Source organism: Antedon bifida, chromosome 8, assembly GCF_963402885.1.
Source record: "Antedon bifida chromosome 8, ecAntBifi1.1, whole genome shotgun sequence".
In the NCBI taxonomy this organism is placed as follows: Eukaryota; Metazoa; Echinodermata; class Crinoidea; order Comatulida; family Antedonidae; genus Antedon; species Antedon bifida.
This window is the reverse complement of record NC_136233.1, coordinates 4256848-4284766: the sequence shown is the minus strand read 5'-3', so window position 1 is coordinate 4284766 and position 27919 is coordinate 4256848. Positions and strand designations below refer to the sequence as shown.

General features: G+C 31.5%; 1 protein-coding gene across 5 annotated transcripts; it reads left to right on the top strand.

The window, feature by feature from the left end:
• Nucleotides 1-358: 358 nt before the first annotated feature.
• LOC144850851 (uncharacterized) lies at nt 359-27919 on the top strand. Of its 5 annotated transcripts, none has more exons than XM_078708332.1 (4): nt 410-530; nt 1639-1678; nt 2216-2320; nt 22858-27919. In XM_078708332.1, the coding sequence occupies exon 4, from the start codon at nt 24447-24449 to the stop codon at nt 25512-25514; it is 1068 nt and encodes a 355-aa protein (XP_078564458.1). In that variant the 5' UTR covers nt 410-530; nt 1639-1678; nt 2216-2320; nt 22858-24446; the 3' UTR covers nt 25515-27919. The 5 variants fall into 5 exon arrangements, 4 of the variants coding, with proteins under 4 accessions (XP_078564457.1, XP_078564458.1, XP_078564456.1 ...); XR_013614124.1 differs by lacking the exon at nt 22858-27919 and adding an exon at nt 6124-6209 and having other exon boundaries at nt 420-478; XM_078708330.1 differs by having other exon boundaries at nt 420-478.

Genomic DNA, 27919 nt, shown 5'->3' with positions numbered 1-27919 from the left:
TTCCTTTTTACTCGACATGTTTTATTATTTATCTATTTTTTTAAACATGATTGTTTATACAGGATAAAATAATTCAGAAATAAGGTGATACACTAGTTTCAATATAGTCCTGTTTAAAACAATAACACTTTAGGCATAATTAACTAAAAACGAAAGGCTAAACTACAGAACAATTAGGCCTAGATCAATATCAATATGGAATATGACAAATTAGAAAACAATTTTTTTATACAGTAATACAATTTGAAAATATGAATGGAAGTAACATTGTTGAATTTGTACAGGTATTTTATTCCATTAATAAAATATATACAGTATGCCAAATATCCAATGCCTAATTTGCATATTCAGAAAGACATACGATCAAGGCAATCCTTGTAGTAAGGTGAATGCAAACCAAATGGCATAACTTGTGTGACTGTTCTCTTGCGAATCAAGCTATTAGTATTGTTATTCCTACGATGTAGGTGTGATACAGGTGAGATTTCAAGGATAATTTGACAATTTTGGAGGACATTTTGTAGGCCTAGGTATGGGTGATAAATAAGTTTGATATACGCTTAGGCCAGGGTGTAAATGATTATGACAAGGTTTACGAGGCTTAGGTGTAAATGGTCATCATGAAAGTTCATTTTAAGAGGCATAGGCGGGGACATAGGTGTGAAACAGTAAACATTGTCATTTCTAGTATAGTAGAGAAAAGTAAAATGTATTACTCTTCCATGAACATAGCAACATGGGTTTGTGAAGATGATAATTTGGAATCACCGGCTTTCCTTCCCCCTGCCCTCCTGGGTTTCCAGGCCTGCAATGTTAAATGTGTGGGGGAAACGAGGTGAATGTATGGAGAAGCGGTGAATGCGTGGAGAAGCGGCGAATGTGTGGAGAAGCGATGAATGTAGCGGCGAATGTGTGGAGAAGCGGTGAATGTGTGGAGAAGCAGCGAATGCGTGGAGAAGCGGCGAAATGCATTATAACACTTATATGGAATCGTCCGACATACATAATAGCAATATTATTTATATACAGGCATACTATATTTTAAATTGCTGTCATCTGTTGAATGTTTTTATGTCCCCTCCTTATGCGGTAAACTCAAATGTGGCAAATTATTAACTCTATGGAAACCGTCCTTGACACGCATGATGAAAGTTAACATAACTGAAATCATAACTTGATATTATGTATATCATACACATAACAATGCATAATTATTACTAGTATATTTATTCTTGTATGAATGGAAATTCGTTCGTTTCTTTTATATTTACATATAACACATTTTTATCAGATACAGTATACTAACTATTGACTATAAAACAATATAGACCTAATAATACGTATAAATTACACGGGATTTTTTCAAAATTCGTCTTAACGAAATTCATCTATTATGAAAGATTGACATTAATCTGTTGACTTCATTATTACTATTTTAAACGAACAGTTGAAATAATAATTCTAGTAATCACTCATTATGAACGAAATCAAATAACGTATGTATTACATTCGAGTATATGGCGTAAATTAACACACATTAAGCATGTTCAATCAATGTGGTTGTAATTTGATTATGATTATTCTATCATATTCAGGTAAACTATTTAACAGTATTTTTTTCTTCATGTTTTTTAAAAGCTTTTAAAATTGAGAAAGATTCTGAGTCAGCGTACAAAAGGTATTATAAATTAATAATCAATTATATGCAAAAAAAAAGTTAAATAAATGTTATATTAAAATGATTATGTAACTTTGATTTGTAAAGTTTTTGTCAAAGATCATTGTCGCCAAATAGTAAAGTGAATCAATGCAAATAATTATTTTTTTCTTTCAAAAAAAAAAATCTTTAAGCTAAAATAAACATTTTTGCTATATAAATTGATTTATTTACATTTAACATTTTTTATAATCTTATTAACTTTTTTCATATGCCTATTAAGCTCTGTCAACTCAATACAAAAAGTTTGATGTGCCCAAATATGGTAGTGATATGCTCAAATATGGTAGTGATATGCCCAAATATGGTAGTGATATGACATCACGGTGTCCATATAAATATAATGGGCACATCACATGTGTTTGTCACATACACTTTGTTAGTGTTATATAGAAAGAGCTTTAAACAATTTTGTATCGGTATTCTTAACTTTCCTTTCTTTAACTTGATTATTTCATAATAATAATATAAGTATTCGTTTATTGTTACCATTTAAAGAATGTATGGATACCTATAACGACGTGTTTAACGGCCGAAGACCTTGTATTCTCTTGCATTCAATGGAAGGAAGTTGTTTCCCATTAAAGTCTACTGACAACCCAGGTACGTGGTAAAATATCTCTTCAGCAGTATACAAGCTAAAACCAAGGCAAAACAAACAGGCTACTTGTTTTTCCGTATCAGGGGGCTTTGGTCATAAGTGATAAGAGGCTAGCCCACCCAAAAAGTTGTATCGTCTAAGGTGGGCCATTAAATAATCTGTTGGGTGCAATAACATGACCAAATTACATTATGAGTCCAATAACATTAGGCCTAAAATAATTTTACTGAATTGCAGGAGTTATATAATACTAATAGTCAATAAAACCAACTTTGTCGATTGAAAACTATCCTATCACCCTAAATTCAAAAATTTAAGGGAAATATTATTATGATGTAGAATAAGGCCTTTTTTTCTGAATTGGATCATTTTAACTATCACCTTTATTAGCCTACCCGATGTTTTCCATAAAGGCCAATGATTTTGTTTGTAACTCTTTTAAATAGGCTGATGAATGTGTAAAGGACAAATAGATGTTAAAATTAGTAATGTAATTAGGATCCCTAAGGGGACACCTTCGGGACCAAAGACATTATGAGGTACCAATAAATTTCCCCTTAATAATGAATTTCTCGGGAAAACAAATATACTAAAATGAACAATAATTGATCTAAATCAGCCTATGATTCACTAATGAAAACTATCAAGCAGAGAAAATTAATTCATAATGATATACATTTATATAATTATTAGTTGGTCTTTTGTTTGTTATTTATCTATTTTGTTTGTTATCTATAAATCAGTTTATTTCTAGGTCCAATTTAGTATGTCAGTTAATTCATGACTCTAGCGTTATTAATTCATTAGATTTGTCAAAATAAATAAATGGAGTTTCTAATCTTGGTTCTCAATGTTTAAAATACGTCATCTATTTCACTCAATCCTCGGTGCATGTTTATTTATAGTTTTCTCCAGTATCATATTAATATTTGATAATAGGCTATTATAAATAGCATTACAAGTGTTTTACACCGCCACGTGGTAACCGCGTAGCTTTAACCGTCCGTTCGCTCCGCGTAAATATTCATCATAAGAAATAACATAGATGTTATATGTTTTGTTTCCGCTTATCGTTTACCGCGCTACCGCTCGTCTATGTATGGCTTTTACATGATACAGGCATGAGATAATATTACCGAATATTCCTATAATGATATGGAATAATATGGAGAAAAACTGAATTCTGGTAGGCCTACTAATTGTTTTTATTTATTTTTTTTTTGCGTAGGTTCACTACAACGAATACAAGCATGAATTGCATGTTTTATTGTTGGATTTCAATGTTGTTTATTTTATCCTATATTATTATGTGTTATTGAAAAAAATTGATTTTTTTCTTAAACCTTAATGGTTACCGGTACGGTTATTATTACATTTTCCACGTGGTAATTGAGAATACCTCGGCAAGAATCCCTCGGCAAAAACACCTTGACAGTATCAAGGACGAACTGTCCTGGGCAAAAAGGGACCAGGTGATCAGGTAATTTACCGCGACACGTTCGTTTCTGTGACAAAAAAAAATCACTTATCTATTCTCACCTTAGGGCTAGATTAATCACAGATGTTACCCATATTATGAGGATTTTACAACCAGGAGGTTTGTAATAACAATTATCAATATGATTAACAGTGGATTAACAGCAACCTTATCTGACACATAAATAAATTATGGGCCACTCAAAAATATTGGCTTTAAAAACACTTGCAAATAAACAAAAATATCATCTTATTTGTTTTAATCATGGAGTAACGATCCGTGGTTTTAATTATTGTTTTCTTTTTCTCTTTTTGACACAATAATCATTATTGACCAGGGCGCGTTCGAGAGATTATGTGGGGTCGTCCCACTTTTATTATAATTTTATATGTATATATATTATATATAAAATTAAAGGTACATTTGTAACAATTAATTATTTGTATGAATATTTCTCTTTCTATTGTATATTACTACGATTGTTACAGTGTTAAAAGTAGTTAAAATGCAGGCATATTTACATAAAAAGATGATTGATTTCAATATAAAACCATATGTTTTCATTTACAATTTTAAAGAAGATGTTAATTAAAATATAAAGATAAAACAAGGTAATAAAAGTTTATGAACTGTCATTAAAATCGTACTTATAAAATCTTGTTCAAAATAATATGTTTAACAATCATAAAAAAATGTTTATAAAGTATAGGCCTAGTTTTGAAACAAATATTATGTGATTGAGCGGCTATAAAGTGCAGCTTCGACATACATTGAATCGATAGATGAGAAAGTCCATTATTTTTATAATATAAATAATAATTGTTCACCTAAGTACCTCTGGCTCTCATTAATTCTGCCAATCATTCCATTTTGTATAGCGTCTGTTGTTAACGGTAGGCCTACCATTCTTAAGACGAAAACTTAATTTACACGTCATCATCAAGGTCATAATCTATAACATTTTGATTTTTAATAAACTATACTCTTTCGTTATCAAACTGAAAACCAATTGATATGCACTTTCGATATAGAATTGCACATTATACACAGAACATAATTAAAAAAAAGAAAGTTTTTCTAATTTGTTGCGAATCACGCCTGGATTGTTTTGAGGAGTCGCGGGACGAGCTCGCTGATCCTCGAGTAATGCAAGTGACATGGTGACGTCTACAAATACACCTGATTCAATGGTATAACCTAAACATAATTCTTGAGTTACCTCGGCTAGGGAATCGAGGCACACGCTCAAACAAAAGTTCAATTAAATATGTAATCCCTTTTCAGACTCACCGTGAAAACCAAAGGATATGTTCAATTTATAGATAACACGCGCAGCGGTATTTTCCCTACGCTGAAAAATAATACATACGGTAATGCAGGTATATTAACATTTAATCCTCTGATATCGGGTTGGTATTGGTTCCTCTTTTTAGAGATCATTTAATCTTTGAACGCTCTATTTAGATATGAACGTCTGCATATTTATTTATTTAAATATTAAAAATATTATATTGGGAGGTTCTACAAACAGTTTTTGTAACTTTCAATAAATACGGCGCGGTCGCAAACGCCGGTGGTTTTGCTGAAAACAAATCGTCTCTATTTTAATAAAGAAACTACAGTACTTCTGCCCATCCGGGTAAAGAAAAGTGGTCTGTATAGAACATACCTGTTTGATGTGTCCATCTGTGTACTGTAGGCCTAACTTCTTTAATTAGTCGGCCTGAGTATAAATTTGAAAAATGTTTTCGAATAGTATTGTGCCTCTTTGCGTATTTCTGTGGTGACCTATGTTTTCTAAACCTATTCTAAAGCCCTGTCTACACTATCAAAATGTATGTGAAAAAAAAATGTGATGTGCCCATATATGGACATGATGATGTCATATCACTACTATGTTTGGGCATATCACTACCATATTTGGGCACATCACTACCATATTTGGGCACATCGCACTAGTTTGAGCTTAATGTTTAGCGTACTTTTCAATAGTACAAAGTTATCCTTAGAATATTGTTTTTATTTCTGTTTAAAATCTTAATGTTTTCATGAAATTATGTCTAAATAAATGTCGTATAAACTTCAGCGACATTTCACATTTGATAAATACTGTCTAGATTTCAATATAAATGAAAATTAACACAAATTTATGGACACTATCTCTCTAAATTCGTCTCAATTGAAACTGATAAACAACACGGTCGCGTTGAACTCTCAAGATATCGTCTGCACGCTTCAAAGTAAGCTTTCAATATAATAATATGACTCTCTCCATCGATCGATTAATCTACCTCATTGACATGACTTCATCTTGTTTTATTAATGTAGCCAGTAGTGATGAAGACGGAGTAGTCAAATACTGCCTTCCTACTAAATGTCAGCATGAATCGCTGGTGCATCTTTTCTACCATAAAATACTTGTATAATTGATGACAAGTTGAGCTTAGGTCACGGAGCAGGGTTTGTTTGGGGCCGAAGATGCGTTTTTGTGGGTTGTAAAGATTTCTCCCTTGTAAGGGTTTTTTCACCTCATTTGATGACTCTTTCATGTCAAAGGTCGCCAAGTATAAATAAAATGTTTCAGTTCAATTCAATTTGTCAAAAATGTTCGTTTAGTATTAACGCCAAATATAAAAATATATTTTGAACTCCTATTTTTGCCATTTGCACTATATTGAGATAATAATATATTTCTACACAATGTAAAAACAGCTTTTTAAAAAGTATAGGTGTACTTTCACTAATTGTAAATGTTTTGCCAATCCCGTATCATTACCAAACCAAATGTTTAAATAATAGTTATAATGTTGGCGAATGTATAAAACATTTTCAGGCCTAATAATAATAAATAACATTTATAAAGCGCAAGAGACCAAGGTTTCAAAGCGCTGTGTTTTCCAAGATCTGTGCAAGTAGTAGCGTGTGATTATGCTTCTCTGAAGAGATGAAGAGTTTTGAGTTTAGTTTTAAATGTGATTACAGATTTTGATGAGCGTATTTCGAGGGGTAGAGTGTTCCAGAGTTTTGGAATCTAACTGTTCTGTTCTACTTTAAAAACTCCATTATGGAAAGTATTTTGTAATTTCAATATTGTAATCATTTCAGATATTTATTTCATCGTCAATTTCTGTTTAGGCCTATATATAGATAAACAGTTCATCCTCAATAATAATAGTTCATTCGCATATAAGCAAGCTCTCATTGCGCTGTACATAAATAAAATAGACGAGAAGTGGCGATAATTAAAATTATGAAAACCTTGTTTGAAAAGGAAGTATTTTAACTTTTAGTCTTGAAAAAGTTTACAGTAGTACACTGTCTGATTTAAATTGGTAGGAAATTGTATACTGTATTAAAGGCATGGACATGAAAGAAAAGTTATAATCTTGTTATTAGTTAATGTCTTTTCTTTCATCTCTTTATATAACCTTGTGGTTTTTATATATGTTTTATATAATATCATTATTCCACTGAACTGACTCGGAGACCATTTTTGTGGTGTGCCGTAACATACGAATATTAACGTCAGCAGAACATCTATCCATCTGGGATACACACGGCACTGTATCTACCACTATCCCTACAGTATTTGTGTTTAATACTGTACGAATTACCGATAGAGCATCAGCTACAATATTAAGACTCATAACTGTCTGTTTACTTATTACGTATTGACGAAACGATAAACTTACAAAATAGACCATGCTTATGGTAATATTAATAACTGGGATTCAGTGTTATATTGCATTTATCAGAAACCATAGGGAGAGAAATCTTCAGGTTGGTATAAACAAACAAAATGAACGGGCAAACAAACTCTGTCAGGGGAGCTTCAGAACGGTCTCGACAAAGTAATTAAATCGAACGTTTTCGAACACAGTAAATATTAACAGAGGTTGTAATTTCCGACAAGCAATGCATGGTGCGGTAACTGTAAATCTTAATTTGGCGGAAAATAAGTTACCGGTAGTTTGTATCTAACAATGAACTGTTCTACCATTACACCAAGCATGGGGGTATAAAATTAGCTGGAAATAGATAAAATCTAATTTTATACCTCCATGCACTAAGTGTGGATTAATGTATGTAGCTAGCATTTTATAGTTTTAAGCTCTTGCGTAATAATGTATGGCCTAGATAGATTAAAAACCAATGCTATTAATAACGTGAATCAATCAATCAAATCATTTTTTTATTCTATAAAATTACATTACAATATATCTTGTAACTTGAAAATGGCAAAATCAGCACTGTGGTCATCTTACAAGAGTTGTCAAAACAATATAGATTATCTGATAAAAATACTAGAAAGTATAAACCGTTTGCCATTTTCCCCCTGACGCTTGCTTGGGAAAAACGCCGAAGCTTTACAATTACGTAAACATCAATTAAAATTCAATTCAGAACGTTAAAAAACAATTCTCCAACTTTTGCAGTAAACATGACTGTAAAGTCTTTAAAATAACGGCAACCAAAAAGGTTCCAGTCATTTACCGTTGCTTAGTTAAAAAGTTGTATACAACTGCTATTGTTCTAAGCTGAATTGGAATTTCATATTTTATATAAACTTTCATTCGAGTAAAATAGAGATTCATTTCATTTGGAAACATGATAGAGGATTTGTGACTGTACAATCGATGTTCCCCATGTCAGGGTGGTATATTTTAATTAAATGGAAGTTGTCTGTTTTTTTTGTTAAAGACATTCTTAAACATTTTATAGATTTTTACTTTCAAGTGGAAGAAACGAATTTATATTTTACTTTATATTTTCATCTGTATTGCCGAATAACATTATTTTGCAGTTCTTTTTTTCGTAAATGTTAAATCACTCTATAAGAAAATGAAAACTGTTTATTTTGTACTGTTAATCTTTTTTAATGTACTTATTCCTTGATAAATTGAAAACCGCAACAAAAATATTGTACTTGTTAATTTAATTTAAATTATATTTTCATCCTGAAATCTTAAAATTGTACTGTAATCGGTTTTTTTGTGTAAAATAGTGTTTTTCACCAAATTGATGTATTTTTATATTGTAAAGGAATTACCGGTACTGATTCATTGAGTCATAGTGGCTTAGAGCGCTTTTACTTTTTCCTGACCTATTTTTAGGTTTGTTGGTCAAATAAATTAATTAAATAAATTAAATTAAATTTACTAATAAAATATGAAAATATAAACCGTTATGAAGCAAAAATGGAGGGCCTCATTTGAATTGAAATTACAATGAAAATTTCCTGTCCCAACTTACGTTACATAAAAGTTAAGTAATTATACGATAAAATCTTTCAGTTCTATAATATTGGACATGATATTCATTTACATACCATGATCGACCCCGGGGCTTCAGATAACAGTAGGCGGTACTGTACTTACTGGCCAATTTGGTTTTATGTTCGTTTGTCTAAAGTAAATAATATTTTTGCACGTTTATTTTAAAGCGTTTTACTACACAATGTGCCAGCAGTTTTAAAAGTAACACTAGAGCGCAGTGGGTTCATATTCGCGAGTATGATGGTTATATGAGCTTGTTATAACAACGCTTTATACCTGTCAAAAACGAGTGAAGTATTGATGCATGGTTGTTTAGGCTTGTCAGGTTTGACCGCAACAACAGCCAGTGGTTTTTACCGGTCGAAAAGTCAACTTCGCTTGATGACGCGTTCGTAGAAGCGAGTTCGTCCGTGTGGTACTGAAGGATGTTATTCATTATTAACATTAAAATTACATGGTTATGTTTATGAGTTGTTGGTCACGTGATGGCAGTTTATTTATTTCATCACTTTCCATTCATGTGATGATACCGTATATTTGATAGTATTGTACCACCAAACCATTCTATTCACTGAATGTTGGTGAAAATGCCGAGCCCTTTCATCTCTTTCAAGTCAGCCTAACAACCGTTTTAAGAATTGATATTAAAACAAATAGATTATATTCATTACATACTTTGAAATGTTTGTCCAATGCCCAATTAATTACAGAAATAAAATTTTATTATAAATTATTATATTTATTATTATTTTTATTTTACCTGCGAAACAAAAATAAGAACACCCGATGAAAAGTGTTTTTTGTTATAATGGTACGTAGAATAAATAAAATGATTATTTGTCATCGTTGATTGTGTTGATGTATGATGAGTGTTAATACATTTTATGATTCATATTATATCTTGTAGAAACATCGTATTTTTGTTTCTTTCTTCCAAACATATATTTTGTTATATATTATAGACATAATCATAATCGCTGTATTTACTGTGACCTTACCACGTTGAAACACCGGTTCTCGTCAGATCACCGAAGATAAGCAACATTGGGCCGGGTTATGGCTTGGATGGGAGACCATCTGGGAAATACCGGGTGTTGTGTATGGAGCTGGGGTCCCATTAAGCATTTGAGATCAGCACTGTTGACTTTTATGGCAGCCCCTCCATCTAGTGCTGTATCTGCCTCAGACGTATGGGCTTAATGCCTCTCCTCTGGTCAAGATGGTCACTGAACGAGATATTGGTCAATGGTATGGATATGAACAGCCAAACGTGCTTTAAACAGTTAAGTCCGTCAGACGTCTCGGCCATAGATAGAAATATATTGTATGTATTACTGTAGGTGAGATTCCGTGAAGCAGCTTACCAAATGAGGGCTCTGTATGTCTGTAAATATTATAGAATCAGAATAATATTATATAATTTTTTATTTAAGTAATTTTAATTTGTTGAGTAGCCTAGAGAGTAGCCTAGAGCTTCACAAACAAGTGTATCTTCAAGTAAGAAATGTTTCAAAAGTTTTTTTTTAATCACCTTGCAAAGGTAGATCATTATTGTTTTAGTAACGTTAGCCATGATTGTAAAATCTAGTGCGAAACTATCTTACCACTATTTTCCGAAATTTAGAGTAGAACCGGACCGGATGGGACCGCTTCCCACTAGATCCGCCTAGTTTAGAATGATGATTTTTATTATTTTTTGTGGCAATTGTCTGTACTAAAAAATTCAAAGTTAAGCTAATTCAACCACTCGAATTATTATTCATCAAATATCTTCGAAGATTCAGATTTGATTTGGTATGGTTTACGTCAGATATTTTTGTAGTTTTTAGATTGATTTCGTTAATTCTATTTCTTTAATTTGTTCGGCCAGACTCTAGCCGTGTTCGTGATATTTAGCTTTTCTTGCGAAGAAATTAATTGACTTTATTGGTTCGCTTGAAACCTATAGTGATTAGTCTGTAATAGCCGAATTCTCTACCTATGATCAAGATAATTAATGATATATTGTCCCCCTGAAAAAATAGTTCCATAAACATTTTTTGTTGAATATGCCATTTTAATGTCACATAATAATTATTCACTTTGACCAAAAATTGGATAGAAAAAAGCACTATTTACCTGAAAAACTGTAATTTAAAGCAAAAGAATAGTCAAATTGCCTGCCAGCCAATGTGTTTTTGGTTGAATTTAACCATTTATTTTGTCAAAACTTTTTTTTCTACGAAAGTGATTTAATTTATTAAAACTACAAATTAACATATTACATGTCTGATTTAATTAATCATCATTTTTCATGTATTTGTTTGGGGTACAATACATCTTTAATGGTATTATGAAAATAGTCGGAATAATTATAGTTAGGCCTATGCCTATATTAACAATATAAATATTATATACAATTATTCGTATTACCTTTAGAAGTTTGATTTGGTATTTTATAAACATAAACTTCGTTCACGATTTATTATTAGACCATAAAATTAGGGCATACATATTATTAATACTTTGATTTAGAGTAAATTAATGTTATTATGACAACATATTTCATAACAAAATGTGTGTTTACTTTTAATTCATTAAGCGATTCATTTGATTTACACCATCAACCCTAACCAGTTCATTTTAAGTTTAGAACGTGTCTTATTTCTCTATCTTTTTCTAACTTTTCGATTCAAATATTGGATTAGGCCTAGACTTTTTTTTCCTTAATTAAAGATATCCTGTCTCCCAAATTCATTACACTACTAAATTACAGTATTATGGCGGATCCGGATACGGTACTGTTTATTCGTTTATAAAAATAATAAATATATAGATAGATAAAATGTGTTCCACTGAATAGGTTATTTTATTATTGACAAAATATACCGTAATTTTACAGAAAAAAAATTGCGGTCACCAACCGAAAGCCCATTGTCTGGAGTTTTTTTTTGTTAATATAGGCCTAACTGTTTGTTTTTTTTGTTATTTAAAGGCATTATCTAGGCCTATGTTCATTTTTGTTTGGTACCATTTTATATATTTCTGTATTTTACAACTGTAAGCATATTTATTAATTTTAAGAGACTTGAACCAGGCATCTGTAACATTATCTATGTTTATTTTTGTTTGCCACCATTTTATATATTTCTGTATTTTACAACTGTAGGCATATTTCTTAATTTTAAGAGACTTGAACCAGGTATCTGTAACAGTTATAAACATTCGTTTCATATCCATTCTACCATTGGAGAAATTAAAGGTCGAACTAACATGTACAGAGTGGCAATGATTGGTACCATTTTTTATTTGTCGATTGGGAGAAATCTAAATCATTCAGCGGCTGTCTATCGTGCCTCGTTAATTACATCAACCTCATCAAGTTTGTGATTTGCTTTCAATTGTTTCATATTCTGGAGAAAAAAAATCGCCTACGATATGTGACGATTTGAATTAAGCCAGAGTCTCTGTAAATCATACGTTAAGTAACGTGTCATAAGACTTGGAAGCGTGATAATTCTCGACAGAACAAATTAATGACGGAGGCCTAGCTGATTTAGAAAGACAGAATAAATGCGACCTCCCTGTATGAATCCACTTCGGGCATAAATTATCCTATAATTGCCGAGTATGTAGCTGAGGAATAGGACGTAAAACCTGCTAGGCCAGCGTGCTCACCGAGATGGTTGGCCGGAACATGCTTTTGCGTGTTAACTACAATAAACATCGGCTCGGTAATTGCTGTTGAAATCGTTTGATAACGTCTGCTCCTATAAAACAGTCTTTTTCATTGCTCTAATTTCTATTGATAGTCAATAATTTATATTACCTTGCTCTATAGATCATCTACATATGTTACAATAACATATCTATTAAAACCCAACCGTACTGTAGGACCTATAAAAGTTGAAATTTAATTGCACTTTGGGTGAAATTTATTTTGCACTATTCACTGGAGTCATTTTTTATTAGATCGCAGTGAGGATTTGCCCTTTCTTTAACGATCAGACACACCCACCAAGAAATTAGGTATAGATAAATATCAATTAAGATAATGTAAATAAAATAATATCAACATAATTATTGTTTCTTCAATCATGAACTGATTTAACAGTCAACTATACTGATCTAATTTTATTTGTTTTACGCATTAAAGATATATTTTGTCCGTAAAACTCTTTTAAATTAAAATGCATATGTTCCCAAAAAAGAACGTGAAAATGAAGATTATTTCGATTAAAAAAACAAAAACATATTGAAAAAACCCCAATTTTTCATGAAGACTATTTTTTGTTGAACTTTTTCCGTTGAATATATGAGACCAAAGATTGGATAGAAAAAGAAATATTTATCTTAGAAATAATACTTGATTCATACACACAAAAAAATTATTATCTCCTGTTCGTTTTTTCTCTGTGGAAGTAAATTAGTTCTTTAAAAAAAAAGAAATAAAGAAAAATAAAGAAATAATTTTCTGAAAAGTAATAGTTAAAAAAATTACAGTTGCGATAGTACAATAAAGTTTGTAACTACAATTGCAGGCTGGATACCACCTTTATAAAAACAAACAATTTGATTGGGAACCTTTTTGAGAAGTGTGAGCAGAATGATAAATAAACAATGTACAGTAGGCGGGCATGTCATTAGTCAATTGGTGGTTTTATCAGCTAAAGTAACATTTGGCCAGCATCAATGGCAATGTCAACCTGTCAGTAACCTCACTAAACAGTTTACAATGCCCCATGCTATGATGGTGGATACTCGTATGAAACGCGTACATATGGAACGCCGTTTACGCAACCTTTCAATGATATGAATTTTAGGAATCCCGTCACAAGATTCACATTTTTTTGGAATCTGCTTTCGTCCATTTTCTTTATTATCTCTTGCCATTGTTGTCTTTTGTTACTTTTTGTCTTTTGGACGTTAATAAATGTTCTTTGAATCGATGCATTTCATTCACATATCGCGTCATACTGAAATTCATATCATCGAAATGTTGCTTAAACGGCGTTCCATATACATATGTCCCCCCCCCCCCCACCACTTTTATAAAGGTATATCATGTCACATATGATAATATATTTAACCTAATTCCGTGATATAAAATGAAAATTTGTTGCTTTATCATCGAATGTAAAAACAACAGGATGTTCCATGCTGCATGCTATTAATGTTTAATCGATTAGTTGGTTTAACATGAATCAAAATACATTTCGTTATCTTCAATATTTTGCGTAAAAATTATCTGAGCATGTTATTACATTTTTATTATTTAATATCAGTTTTTTACACAAATAGTGAATTTGGAGCTAGACGTTTTATATTGTATTGTTTTTAACTTTTAATAATTTTCTGCTCAAAAGTATTACATTTGTATTCATAAGCGGATCCAATGTACTTGCCCCCTCCCCCTCTCACATAAATTTCGAAATTTAGTTTAGTTCACTACTTCATTTTACTATTTTTATGTATTTTACTTCTGATTTTAAAAAGTGTGTTATTTCAAAAGATGTAGGCCTATAGCATACTTTTAACTTATGCAGAATACCGTATTTATTTGATTATTAAAGTATTCCTATATATACATTCTTTCTTATTTCTAAAGGTGTATTATTTCAATAAAAATGTATTAGAATATTATAAGACTAGTTTTATAGATTTGTGTTTGGATTCCGTTAAACGTGAGAATCGTGCTCTCTTTTGTTAGTTTGAATTCTGAAATGTACAAGATTTTAAAAGGTTGGCCACACAGAAAGTCGATGGTATTTAATATCGTGATCGATGGGCTGGGGATAGATACTGAAAATACATAACATCAACGTTGCTTCCATTAGGCCGGTTTAAAAGGCCTGCTTATCACGTGTCAGTTGTCACATTGAGGTCGTACAGGTTGAGTCCAGATTAAAGCTAGGCCTACATTTTTTACGACCTAAATCAGCTGATCAGAAATCAAGAACAAGTCAAATTTTGCTTAATTTTGTTCAAATGTTCTTATTTTTTATCTTTATAAAGCTCTTTGAGTATTTGACCAACTTCACAAACATACGGGCCGTAATTTTCCTCATCTGATCTAGGCCTACATACTTTTTAGCGAAATAGCCTGACTGCAATTTTCATTTGTATACGAAGTCATTCGGCGTTTTCCTAAGTTTATGTATTAGGCTATGTCTTGTTCAAAGGCAAAAACATGCAGATTTAGGCAGGTTCAGATCGTGACATTAAAGGATATTGAATGATAATCTTATCTGAACGTAGGCTTTATTTTAAGCAACGATACAACGGTTACTGCAACTACACTTTTTTATACAAATTACGGACCACTAATTTTGTTTGTTGAATATGCCATTTAAATTTCACATATATAGTTATCCACTTTGACCAAAAATTAGATCTAAAAAAAATTATTTACATGAAAAAACTGTAATTTAAAGCAAAAAATGGGGTCAAATTGGCTGCCAGCTAATAGATTTTTGGTTGAATCTAACCATTTATTATGTTATTTTACAAGTGAAAACATTATTTTTGGGGGGGATTTTTTCTATGGAAGTGATTAACTTTATTAAAACTACAAAATAACCTATTCAAAATCTGATCTTCATTTTTAATGTTTCTAGGGAACAATACATCTTTAACTTAGCAATATAAAAAAAACCAGTGAAACTGCTGTAGGCCTATATCTGCGAAAAAAATGACACCAAAGACCAAATAAAACTTTTAAAATGTATTATGTAGAAAGCTTATAGAAATGCTATCTAATATAGGCCTAACAACTGGTATGAATGTAGAAAAAAAGTATACTATATACCTTATTCGAGGAAGCTTGTATTAAGTGGGGGGGGGGGGGATGTTAGGTCCTGAAGGTGTCTCTTTAATAAGGGTTTTATTTTGTAAATAATACAATTTGGTTTTTTTATAACCAACTGCAAGGTATCTTCAATAACAATTCGTCGCTTCAAAACTAATCTGTATGAATATCTTGAAACGAATATATAGCCAATTTTGTTTGGTTTTTTATACAGGGTATGTTTGTTTATACACCCCTCACTAACAAGGTAATAAGTGCTACGCCGATATTTTAATTTCGTTTGCTGTATTTACTTAGCTTGGTTATGGGCATCGTTTGTGGGAATTACAGAAGAGTAGTAAATCATTCATTTTCAATAAATAAAGATAAGAGAAAAGATTCTGAAGTTTTCAAGTAGGTCATAATTTAAAAGTTATGTCTTTATAAAAATAATCAGATTTTTTTTAATGAGAATGTGCCAGAAATGCCATACCTAGAACTTTATTTAGGCCATATAAAATAAAATGAAATTAAATGTTTATAATTCTCTGAGTTCCAGTCTCTCGGTTGGTGTTTTTTTATATTCTTTGCCATTTCAAATGTTTATATATTTCAGCATATTATTACTGTGGGTGGGGGGGGGGGGGGGAGAATCCGGGCATTGGGGGGGGGGGGAGGTTAAGTTCAGCACTACCAATGGCCCTCCATCTTTCTTTAAAATATAATTATTATCAGCATCTAGGGCCGATTTTCTTGATGAAAACGTATACCTAACCTGCATTAGTGTCCACATTCATGGCGGCGGGCATGGTATAGCAGTCGATAGACGTCGTATCAGCATTATTAATGTGAAGAGTAAGCTTAGGCCTACTTATTATCCTTTCATAAAGCAATCACGTCAAAAAAATCGTTATACGTGAAAGATATCTTAGGGTCTAGCATTTATTTCTTGGAACCTCATGCTATCGACATCTTATTCTTTGCAACAAATTAGTGTCTACCTCATCTTTCAAAAGAAGACTACTGTATATTAAAACGCCAAATGATTTCGTAGTTTTTCTGAGAAAATGATAACCATCTTATTATCTGTATATTATAATGGAGTTCGATACTGTCTGTTTGGCAGTACTGTATCCGGTACTGATAGAAATAATAATAAAACATAAGTGCTGTACTTTCGTCGTAAAATTATTTTATTAAAGTGTTATTTAAAAAGAAACAAATTCGAGATACGAAACAGATCCATGGAGTTTATCAACTGTCAGGAATATTCTTATGTAGGCTTAAGTGACAATGTATTATGATTTATATCAAATCGGGTGTTATTAACATACAATAAAGGTAATGTTAAAGATATATTGTCCCCCTAAAAAAATATTTTTTTTAATTTTTTTGTTGAATATGTTATTTTAATGTCACATAATAGTTATTCACTCTCACAAAAAATTGGGTCTGAAAACAATTTATTTATCTGAGAAAAATGTAATTTAAAGCAAAAAATGGTCAAATTGTCTGGAAGACAATGAGTTTTTGGGTAATTTAACTGTTTATTTTGTCTTTTTATAGGTGAAATAACTTTTTTACCCAGTTTTTTTTCTTATGGAAGTGAACAACTTCATTAAAACTGCAAAATGGCCTATTCAAAGTCCGATTTTAAAAATCTTTATTTTTCATGATTTTGGGGGACAATACATCTTTAACAAATAATAATAATTAATAAACCCGGTTTCGAATTCTCACATTATTTTGAATGATTTACGAATATTTTATTTTAATACTATTATTCCCAGACAATGTCGGTAAATGATTGACAACGTCAGTGTGCATTTTACATGCTGTTGTAACGGGAGAGGTATATTCAATAGTTTTACCCTCGTACATGAGCGGCATCATGTCTAGCGACAATAAACATTCTACAGTATCACGTCTTCTGACAGCAATCTTCGTCATATATGATACTATTAGTGAGAGATAATTTACGTTTAGTTACTACACTCTTTTCTGTATAGGCCATGTTTCATACTCGGGTATTTTAAAACAACGTGTAGGCCTCTTTCATTTAAACTAGGACCAAGAAATGGCTAGTGTCATTATTTTAAGACAAGTCTAGTATTTTTTTTGGAAGGGTAGGCCTAATGTGATGAATGAATGAATGAAAAGTGTGCAAAATGTATAAATGAATACTAATCTATGCCAGAGAAGTGTGTAATCTTACTCTTCCCGGTTATGCTAACCAACCAAACTCGAAAACATATATTATGGAGAGGAATATTATAAACTGTAGACAAAATAATATTTTAATCATTCTTATTCTGTTATACAGAAGCGTTGATAAATGCTGTGATTGTTGAAACAGGAACGCTGTTCGTTACCGTATGCTTAAAAAGGGGGCGCCGTTTACCTAATTGAAGAGCCAACAATATCGGCATGGATTCGAAGTCAACTCGGATAATTCAATTCAAGAAACATTTATTGACCAAAACTATTATATTATACAAAGTCTTCTCGGATAATGACTGTACACCATAGGTCTAGTGTACACAGTTTGCCCGTGTGCACTTTAGAACCCAGTTCATTATTATTTGACATGGGTATAGGTGTTACCCTGGTGAACTGGTTCACAAAATAGCCCCTGTGTTAGGAAGATTACCACCTATCTGATAGAACAGTGATAAATTTATTATTGGTAATCCTTCGCTATGTGCCTAAATACATGAAATTTAATACAAAAGAGTAACTAATTATTATGTTTTTTTTAATTTAAATACCTTATTAATTTAAATTTTGTAATTGTTTATGAAAGGAAGAAAATAAATGTTTACGTTGAACTTGAACTTGAACATAAGTAAATAAAAAAGTAGTGAATTTTCTCTAAACATAATGAGAACCAAAATACTGTATCTAGAAGCATACATATATACACTTATCAATATGTATACAGTTTACGCACAGATTCAGTGACTCAATTAATCCATAACAGAGACATTTTGAGGTCCATTTTTATGCTTTTACATTAAAAAAAACCTTTAAAACCAGGAAAGAGTGTAATTTTTGCTAATACAATATCGGGTCATTCTCCAGTGTTTGTACATTATATTGTAGACTTAGGCCTAGAAAAAAGTATCGTAGGCCGTGTTTACTCCAATATTGTAGGCCTGGGCATACGGATAACAACATGAAAAAAATATTAGTAGGCCTACGGTATACGTGTAGACTGTGAACATTTCTCTTATACAAAAGTGTATGGAACTGTTAAACCTATAAAAATGACCTATTTTTAGTAAAAGCTCTTAACACGAATGCATTTCGTTATGCGACAGATAAGTGGTACTCTACCAACACTTTGCTTTCATTTTATCTGTTCAACTGTTGTTCGTGCACAAAACTTGTAAATTATTAAAAGATTTAGATAATTATGAAGGTTAAGGATTTTAATAAAAACATTTAGGCAGAATAATGTTCTTTCAAACATGTGTTTGGGTTTTAATATAATCTGATATTATAATTATTCTGATAGATGTATGATATATATATTATTATATACATATTATGATGATGTATACATACCGTTAAATGATAACTGTTTATTTTGAAACATTAAACTAATGTCAGACCTAAATAATCTAGGAAACTAAATACATATATTAGAAAAAATCTAATTCTGAGTAAGCATTGTCAATTCTGTATATACGTTTTCCACATTTTGTCTCTGAAGCTTTCTTTGCACTCTTCGATAGCATTTTTGTTGGGTTTTTTTAGCTGCAAATGTATCATTCATTCATTCATTTTATTTGGTCAAAATAATTCTCAACATAATTATGTATATAAGACAACAAGAACAATGGATTAAAAATGGTATAAAACTGCAATAATATATAATAATGGTATTTAAAATTATCAACTCTAATCTATATAAATAAAAAAAAGCAAATATGTATATTTCTGCAAACGTTAGACAAGAAAACCTATTTTTTAATGTCGTCAATTATTATTAAACCCACTTATCCTATTAAAACCAAGTGAGTGCAAGGAGCAGACAATTTTTTAAGAAAAAAATAATTCTGTCATTGTCAACAATTGACAATTCTCTTCTGTGTCATTCATTCAAAATATTCCATCAACTCCTACACACTGTGAAATGTATATTAAATGTTTTATTTTTTTGTACGACATAATAATTCTATAGGTCTAAAGCTCTTTCTACACTATCAGGCTTATGTGTCAAAAAGTGTGATGTGCCATATGGTCATGATGATGTCATATCACTACCATATTTGGGCATATCACTACCATATTTGGGCATATCACTACCATATTTGGGCATATCACTACCATATTATTTTGGGCACATCACCTTTTTTTTGTCAAGCTATAGTTTGATAATGTTGGTGATTACCAGATGATGGTTTATTACCATGTTCTTTTAAATACACACCTATGTTATACTGTACAATAATAATGCCATTATTGAATAAATAAATGTTTTTTGAACTTGAACTTACTTTTATTTGATTGCATATTTTTGATACAGAAAAAGGTTCATTATATATAAGATCTAAAGCTCTGTCTGCACAATCAAATGTTATGTGTCTGAAAAATGTAATGTGCCCATAATTATATGGTCATGATGATGCCATATCACTGCCATATTTGGGCATATCACTACCATATTTGGGCACATCACACCTTTTTTGTCAAACTAGTTTGGTAGTGTAGACAGAGCTTAACGTACTACGTTTTAGTGGTGATTACCGCTTGATAACTTTTATTTGATCGCACATTTTTGATACAGAAAAAGGTTCATTATATAATTTCACTTAGCTTAGTTCATTTAACTTAGACATATATCAATGCGCATTTGGCGAATGCACGCCAGGTGGGGGTACCGGTGTTTTGATCTCAATCTAAAGTGGCACAGACCTACATATATAGCAACTTACTTTATTGAATGTATGGTACATTATACTTGATTATGTTATAACTAGGTCGAGAGTGACCTAGTTACAATCACCTAAAATGCCCCACAAATTAATATAAGTTAATATTAACTTCGGCACAATGCTAAGAAACCTATTATCACTAAAAAGTACAAGATACTGTATTACGTTTTTTTTTATTGTACGTGGACATCGATATTAATTTAACTTTTTATTTTAATAATATGAAGTATTAAAATGAAATTAAAATTAACACTGACGCTTGTGTTTTTACAGGTCAATTCCACTCTAATATTTGTGTGGTAATAATATACATGTATTTAATTGAATGTTTGTTCATTTTACTTACTTTTACTTACGTGTAAGTGGAAATATTAGTTACATATATTAATTAATACATTTAAAAAAATCAGATTTAAATGAAAAATAATGTGTTAAATTTAGTTCTTTTTAACAAAGCAATATTTTGTTTTTGTATAAAATATCATTTATGGCATAAACATGCATTTTATTTCGTAACTTGACTGGTATAGTATGTATGAATAGGATATTAAGAGTACAGGTATTAGTCCCTGGCCTGTATGCTTGTTATTATATTATTTAGAATTTTGAAAGATAGTTGGCGCTATTAACAAAATTTAGGCAGTACGTTAAAGATGTATTGTCCCCCAAAATCATGAAAAATAAAGATTTTTAAAATCGGACTTTGAATAGGCCATTTTGCAGTTTTAATGAAGAAACGAGGGAAAAAAATTATTTCACCTATAAAAAGACAAAATAAACAGTTAAAGTACCCAAAAACTCATTGTCTTCCAGACAATTTGACCATTTTTTGCTTTAAATTACGTTTTTCTCAGGTACATAAATTTTTTTCAGACCCAATTTTTTGTGAGAGTGAATAACTATTATGTGACATTAAAATAACATATTCAACAAAAAAATTAAAAAAAATATTTTTTAGGGGGACAATATATCTTTAAGTGAGTGAGGAACTGGACATTAGGCGCCTGTGTTTTTCCACAAACTCCCCCCCCCCCCCCCCCACCAAAATGCTGATATGCCAATATATATTTTAAAGAAAGACAGTTCGTGTAAGGCCTAGACATTTTAAGTGCTTAACTTAACCCAATGTTCACGTTAGGTCCCTATGACAGTGGAAATGCTAAAATAAATAAACATATGTAAATGAAAATAATCTAACAGATAGATTCAAACTCAGAGAATGAGAAATCATTGAATAGTGTATTATTTTTCATTGTTATTTTAAATAGCTTAAATACAGTTCTGTGGGTCCTGCGAAGAAAACAATTAACCGATTATTAACCGTGTGAATAAATTACCGCCACTTTCTTTGCAGCAGGAACGATACATTGTCAATAGTTTGTTTCTGCTTAGCGGGCGCTTTGGGTTTTCTTCGAAATTTTTCCTATATGAAGTTCGTTGAATTACGTTTTCAACGAATTTTCATTGAAGTTGCAAATGGGATATTAATTTGATATCCTGAATAAAGTCATCTTCTCTTCGCTGTGACATGATTGATTTGGTTTTTGCATTTTAGCTGTGAAAATTGTTAATGCAGATTATAGAATAAGCAAAAAGCTAGATAATTATACCAATCTCCATTTAGCCCCCTCTACAGAAAGCATGGATAATTATTATTGAAGTAGGAAAGTTTACCCATAGAGGGCGTTACTTTTTGAAAATTAATTTTGAATTCCAAATTTAATGCTGGTCAGAAAGTCATTGTATTATTATTAAAGGGGATACCATTATGCAGAATATATGCAAACTATTATTTTTTTAATTAAAAAAGAGAATACTTTATGCGATAATTTTCCTTAAAAAATAATATGTATATTGTTTATTATTCTATAATTACATTGTCCTTCACTTTACCGATTAATAAAGCGAGCTTTGGATTTAGAAAAGTTCAATATAAACATTCGTTTATTTGTTTTATTAGACGCTAATTTTTTTTAAAATGTATTTTTATTAACAAATTTAGGTATTATCTATTTGTCTTTCGATAGTTTGTTTTGTGTAAAGTTCAATGAAATTAATTTATTTTTTTAAAATATAACAGGTCCTACTAGACCTTGGAGTAAGGACAACTATTGGACAATTAACGAAAAGAGTGAGTATACCTTCGCTGACGGTGTCTTTCGGCGGCGACGAAAGAAGATAAAAAGTAGGTCTAAGCACAACTCTTCATTAAGTAGCAGTAATCAACAATTGGCAGAAATTTCACGACGAAAAAAGTTTCCAAGTACGTTCAGTATTGATCAGATTCTTGGTACAGAACTATCGGAAAGTTTTGTTTATGTAAAATATAACAGGTTCTTAATAACTTTATTAGGCTACATGGAATATAAAAGAACAATTAGCACAATAGAGTGGCATATTTATGAATAATAATGGCATGGAATTCAGAAAATAGAGCCGTTTTGTGGAACATATAATGTATTCAATGGCGCCGTGTGAATGCATGTGCTGTTACTCATTTCGGACGATTCCATATAAAACGTCCGTGTGTGATCGAAAATCAGCTCGGATTCTCCGGTCACATACCGGAGCGCTAGCCGTATTAGAACTGTAGCTTTAGGATTATCCATTTTTAGTCGCGTGTAACGACGCGACTCTACTCACTATGTCGGCACCCGCATTGAGGATTCTGCAGCAGTTTAATGTGTTCTGAATAGGCCTACATCGGTCCCACTAACCCAAGAGATACATAAGCGTAACACTTTAATCAATGAATTAATTACCATGGCATGGAATTCAGAAAATAGAGCCGTTTTGTGGAAAAGTAGAAAGTCATATAACGTATTCAATGGCGCCGTGTGAATGCATGTACTGTTACTCATTTCGGACGATTCCATATAAAACGTCCGTGTGTGATCGAAAATCACATACCGGAGCGCTAGCCGTATTAGAACTGTAGCTTTAGGATTATCCATTTTTAGTCGCGTGCAACGCGACCCTACAGCTCACTATGTCGGCACCCGCATTGAGGATTCTGCAGCAGTTTAATGTGTTCTGAATAGGCCGACGTCGGTCCCACTCACCCAAGAGATACATAAGCGTAACACTTTAATCAATGAATTAATTACCATCTTTTACCTCTTTTTAATAACAAAGCTAGTGAAGACATTAAAATATGATAAGTTATAAAAAAATTGGTAAACCAACAATGAGATTATAAATTTGCTATCTACGAAGTGTAGGCCTCTATTGTATAAAATCAAATAACATGCAATCTTATTTACATTGCAAGAATCTTCCTTGTTGTTAATCCGTTTACCAACATCTCATGAGTGTGCGTCTGTACTCAAATAACATGCAATGCGCAGGTAATTCTAACGCAAATAAGGTGGAGCTAAAGTATTTACCAAAGAAAACTTCTCCAATCATTGGACTTATACCTTTATAATGAAGATATCAAGCTAAAGATATGAAATGAATATTCAGATGGGCCTAGAAGATATATAAATAGATGCATAGCGTTTACCTCACAATAGATTCAGGAACACTAACTGTTTATTAGAATGTTGCATAATAAACTTCTTTAATTATTAACGAAAAGAAAGGATACAAGAAGTTTTTAAAAAACTGCATCATCCTTATTCTTTATTTAAAGAAAATTGAAGTTTTGGAATAAAAGTTGCTGAAACTATGGAGAGCTTAATTAGCATTGAGCCTATTGACCTCTCGAAATCGTCGTTACAGAAACTAGCAGAGAAAGATTGTTTGGAAAAATACTCTGTAAAAAACATTAAAAAAGATAAAACTAATATTTCACTTCTAAATGAGTTAGTAACATCAGAAGGAAACAATGAGCAAATGATGAAGTTATCTTCAAAGACGGCATACCATCGTCATCCTAAACCTCCATATTCGTACATTGCATTGATAGCAATGGCCATCAAGGACTCAAGAAGTGGAAAATTAACTTTAGCCGAGATCAACGAATACCTTATGAATCGATTTCCATTCTTCAGAGGTTCTTATACGGGTTGGAGGAACTCTGTTCGGCATAATTTGTCATTGAACGAATGTTTTGTCAAGATTCTTCGTGATCCTACTAGACCTTGGGGTAAGGACAACTATTGGACAATTAACGAAAAGAGTGAGTATACCTTCGCTGACGGTGTCTTTCGGCGGCGACGAAAGAAGATAAAAAGTAGGTCTAAGCACAACTCTTCATTAAGTAGCAGTAATCAACAATTGGCAAAAATTTCACGTCGAAAAAAGTTTTCAAGTACGTTCAGTATTGATCAGATTCTTGGTACAGAACTATCGGAAAGTTACCGACCAGAAAGTATCAAATCTGTTCAAAGCAGTTCGAGTAATTTCACAATGTTAACACAAACGACTAGTCCCGTGTTGTGTCCTCGGTCTGTCAGACCCGTCCCGATATACGCAGTTAAACAACCAGATAAAGAAGAACCGATGTGTTTACAATGGTCACCTTTCCAATCGCCAGGCAACGTATTACCAGCTTTTAATCCACACTTCAGCACAATAATGAGGTATCCTAACCATCTGAACCAAGAGTCCCAGATGCACAACGTATTACAAGCATGTCGACCAAGTGGGCCTGTTCTGCCAAGCTACTGCGTTCCTCCGTTTATTCAAAACCCTACAAGTTTGGTCGATATTCAAGCTATGCAGAGATTTATTCTTCATGCACGACAATCAATGATGTTTGGACCTTTGACGCAATATTACAAACATGATTAGACATCATTTATAAAGATGATCTAGCCGAATGTGTACATAAAGAAAACGCTGTAAAACCATCTGCAAATAGTTTAACTTTAATTTGAGTTGCAAATAGCGTTTGCAAGTCACAGTACCATTGTTTTTTGAACTAAAATTTTAAACTTGCAAATTAGTAATTATTATGTATTCTGTTCAGTTTCATCAGCTAATTGTTTAAATAAACTTAAGATGTTACTAAAACAACCTTAGTTTGAGTTTATATAAGTTATACATTAAATATTACTTAGTATTACTTTTAGCGTCTTAAGCCTAATCTATACTATTGCAAACTTTACCAGTAAGTAGATCAGTTGAATAACATTAACAAACTAAAAAAAAGTTTTCAGAAGTTATGACATTTTGTATTTTTGGCAAACTACTGTAGTCTGCTGAGAATTATGAACTCAGCGAATCAAATAACAGTTTTATAATCATGTGATCCTGCATATGAACAGCACAACGCTTCCAACAATTAGTGTTAGAGGCAGGCAATCCAAACTTCTATAACCAGTGGCGAATTCGGTGTTTGCAAACATAAGTTTTATTATAAGATCTTCTAAGCTTTAGTGAAGTCATTTGACATTGAAGCTCTTCCTTTCTTGAAAATGTTATCAAGTTTAGTAACAAAATATCTGTATCCTTTAGCACCATGAAGAAATGAATGTTGAAACATAATGATATTGAAAAAGCTGCTTCCTAAAATGCAAAGTTCAAAAGTTTATAAATTAAACGTCCAATAATTTAGCACCGTTTAGCTACAATAAGTATTATCATGGATTGTACCTTTATTTCAAAATCTTTGTGGATTAATATTTATAAGTTTAGTCTAGGCAATCTAACAACACGATTTAGATTATTTTGATTTAGCTAGTATTTAATATTAATAATAATAATTATTACCAAAAGCTAACCGTTTCATTTTCATTTCGTGTATATAACTTGATATTTATTACAATATGTTGTTGTAAATATCTTTCACTTAGAAAAGTAAAACAATTAATTGAAGTATACATTATTTAGGATTCTAATGACTTGTATTCTTATGTAAATCATACAAACTATTAATAATATGTAATAATAATAATAACAATGAAACATTTTCGATACCTTTCTAATTTCAGGAATGATTACAATGCGGGTTTTTTTTTTCAAATAGTACGCATGCTTATTTGATAGAGAAAGATTTATAATATAACATACGATGTACACCATTGTAAATGTAGGCTGGTAAACCTTATAGTTAATCATAACATTAATTTAAAAACAATTGTGTATTAGTAATGATACAAAAATAATAATTCGTACGTTATCTTAATAGATGCTCTATGTTTAGATTGTGACGTAGTTGTTCAATGTGCACATTGTGAATCAGCAGGTGCTATTTTGTCCATTATATTGCAGCAGACACTAAATGATGGATGATAGTAGAAGCATTTACTAAGCCAAAGTTTAAATAGTCTGATCACTATATAAACTTAGAGAGCTATTACATAGCTCCCGTCTGCATCTCAAACAAAACTTTATTAGCTGTTAGTGTTTGTAGTGTTTAATTCGGTTGTTATACGTATTGTTGTTGTGTATTCAGGATGTTGTGTATTGGAAACTTTGTCAATTTACGTTCGTTGGTGTATAAAGGATCGTTTACTTAAGACACTCCATCGCCTATAAGAAGCCCAAAAGGTTCTGTATTCCATTGTTATAAGAGTACTGTAATAGTTATTATGATTGATTGTTAGACCTAGTTTATTGAAGAGGGTGTTTCAAATAAAGGTTCTTAGATTATGTTGCGTTTGTCGGTGGCAAATAGACTGAGCAAATATTTACAGAAACATAACTAGCACCAGGGAAGAGTGAAATTTCACTCTTCCTTGCTAGCACAAAACATGTCGAATTCAGAAGTCCTGAATAAAACTGAAGAAAATAATTTATATCTAATTCTCTAAAATGCTATAGTTGCTGTAACCTGTAAAATAGTGGTAATATTTTGACTCTAACATACCTTTGGAACAAAATATTTTTAAAGTGGTAAGAAAATTATAAGTAATACCGTAATATAATAATTGTATAAAAGAATCAGCAACATGCTGCAATATCGCCGGAATGTTGAATACAATACCAACTTATCACTGAAGGGCGTGTCTATACCTCCAAACAGTAATCGTTTTAATTTTGTTAGTTTGTTTTGTTGAGTTGTTGAATGTTATGAAAAATAAAACGTGTTCCTACAATCTTAAAATTTTTTTATTTCAGTGATACTGTGACTTTGATGATAATGTCTTCTGTAAAAAGAAAATAATGTCTACACATTTTTCCATTTTATTGTCACATATTATTCACTTTGACCAAAATTTGGGAAAAAATACTTACAACTTACTTACAATTAA

Bases quoted from the DNA above. Each gene is read 5' to 3' on its own strand.
- LOC144850851 (XM_078708331.1), top strand. From the start codon at position 24,447: ATGGAGAGCTTAATTAGCATTGAGCCTATTGACCTCTCGAAATCGTCG.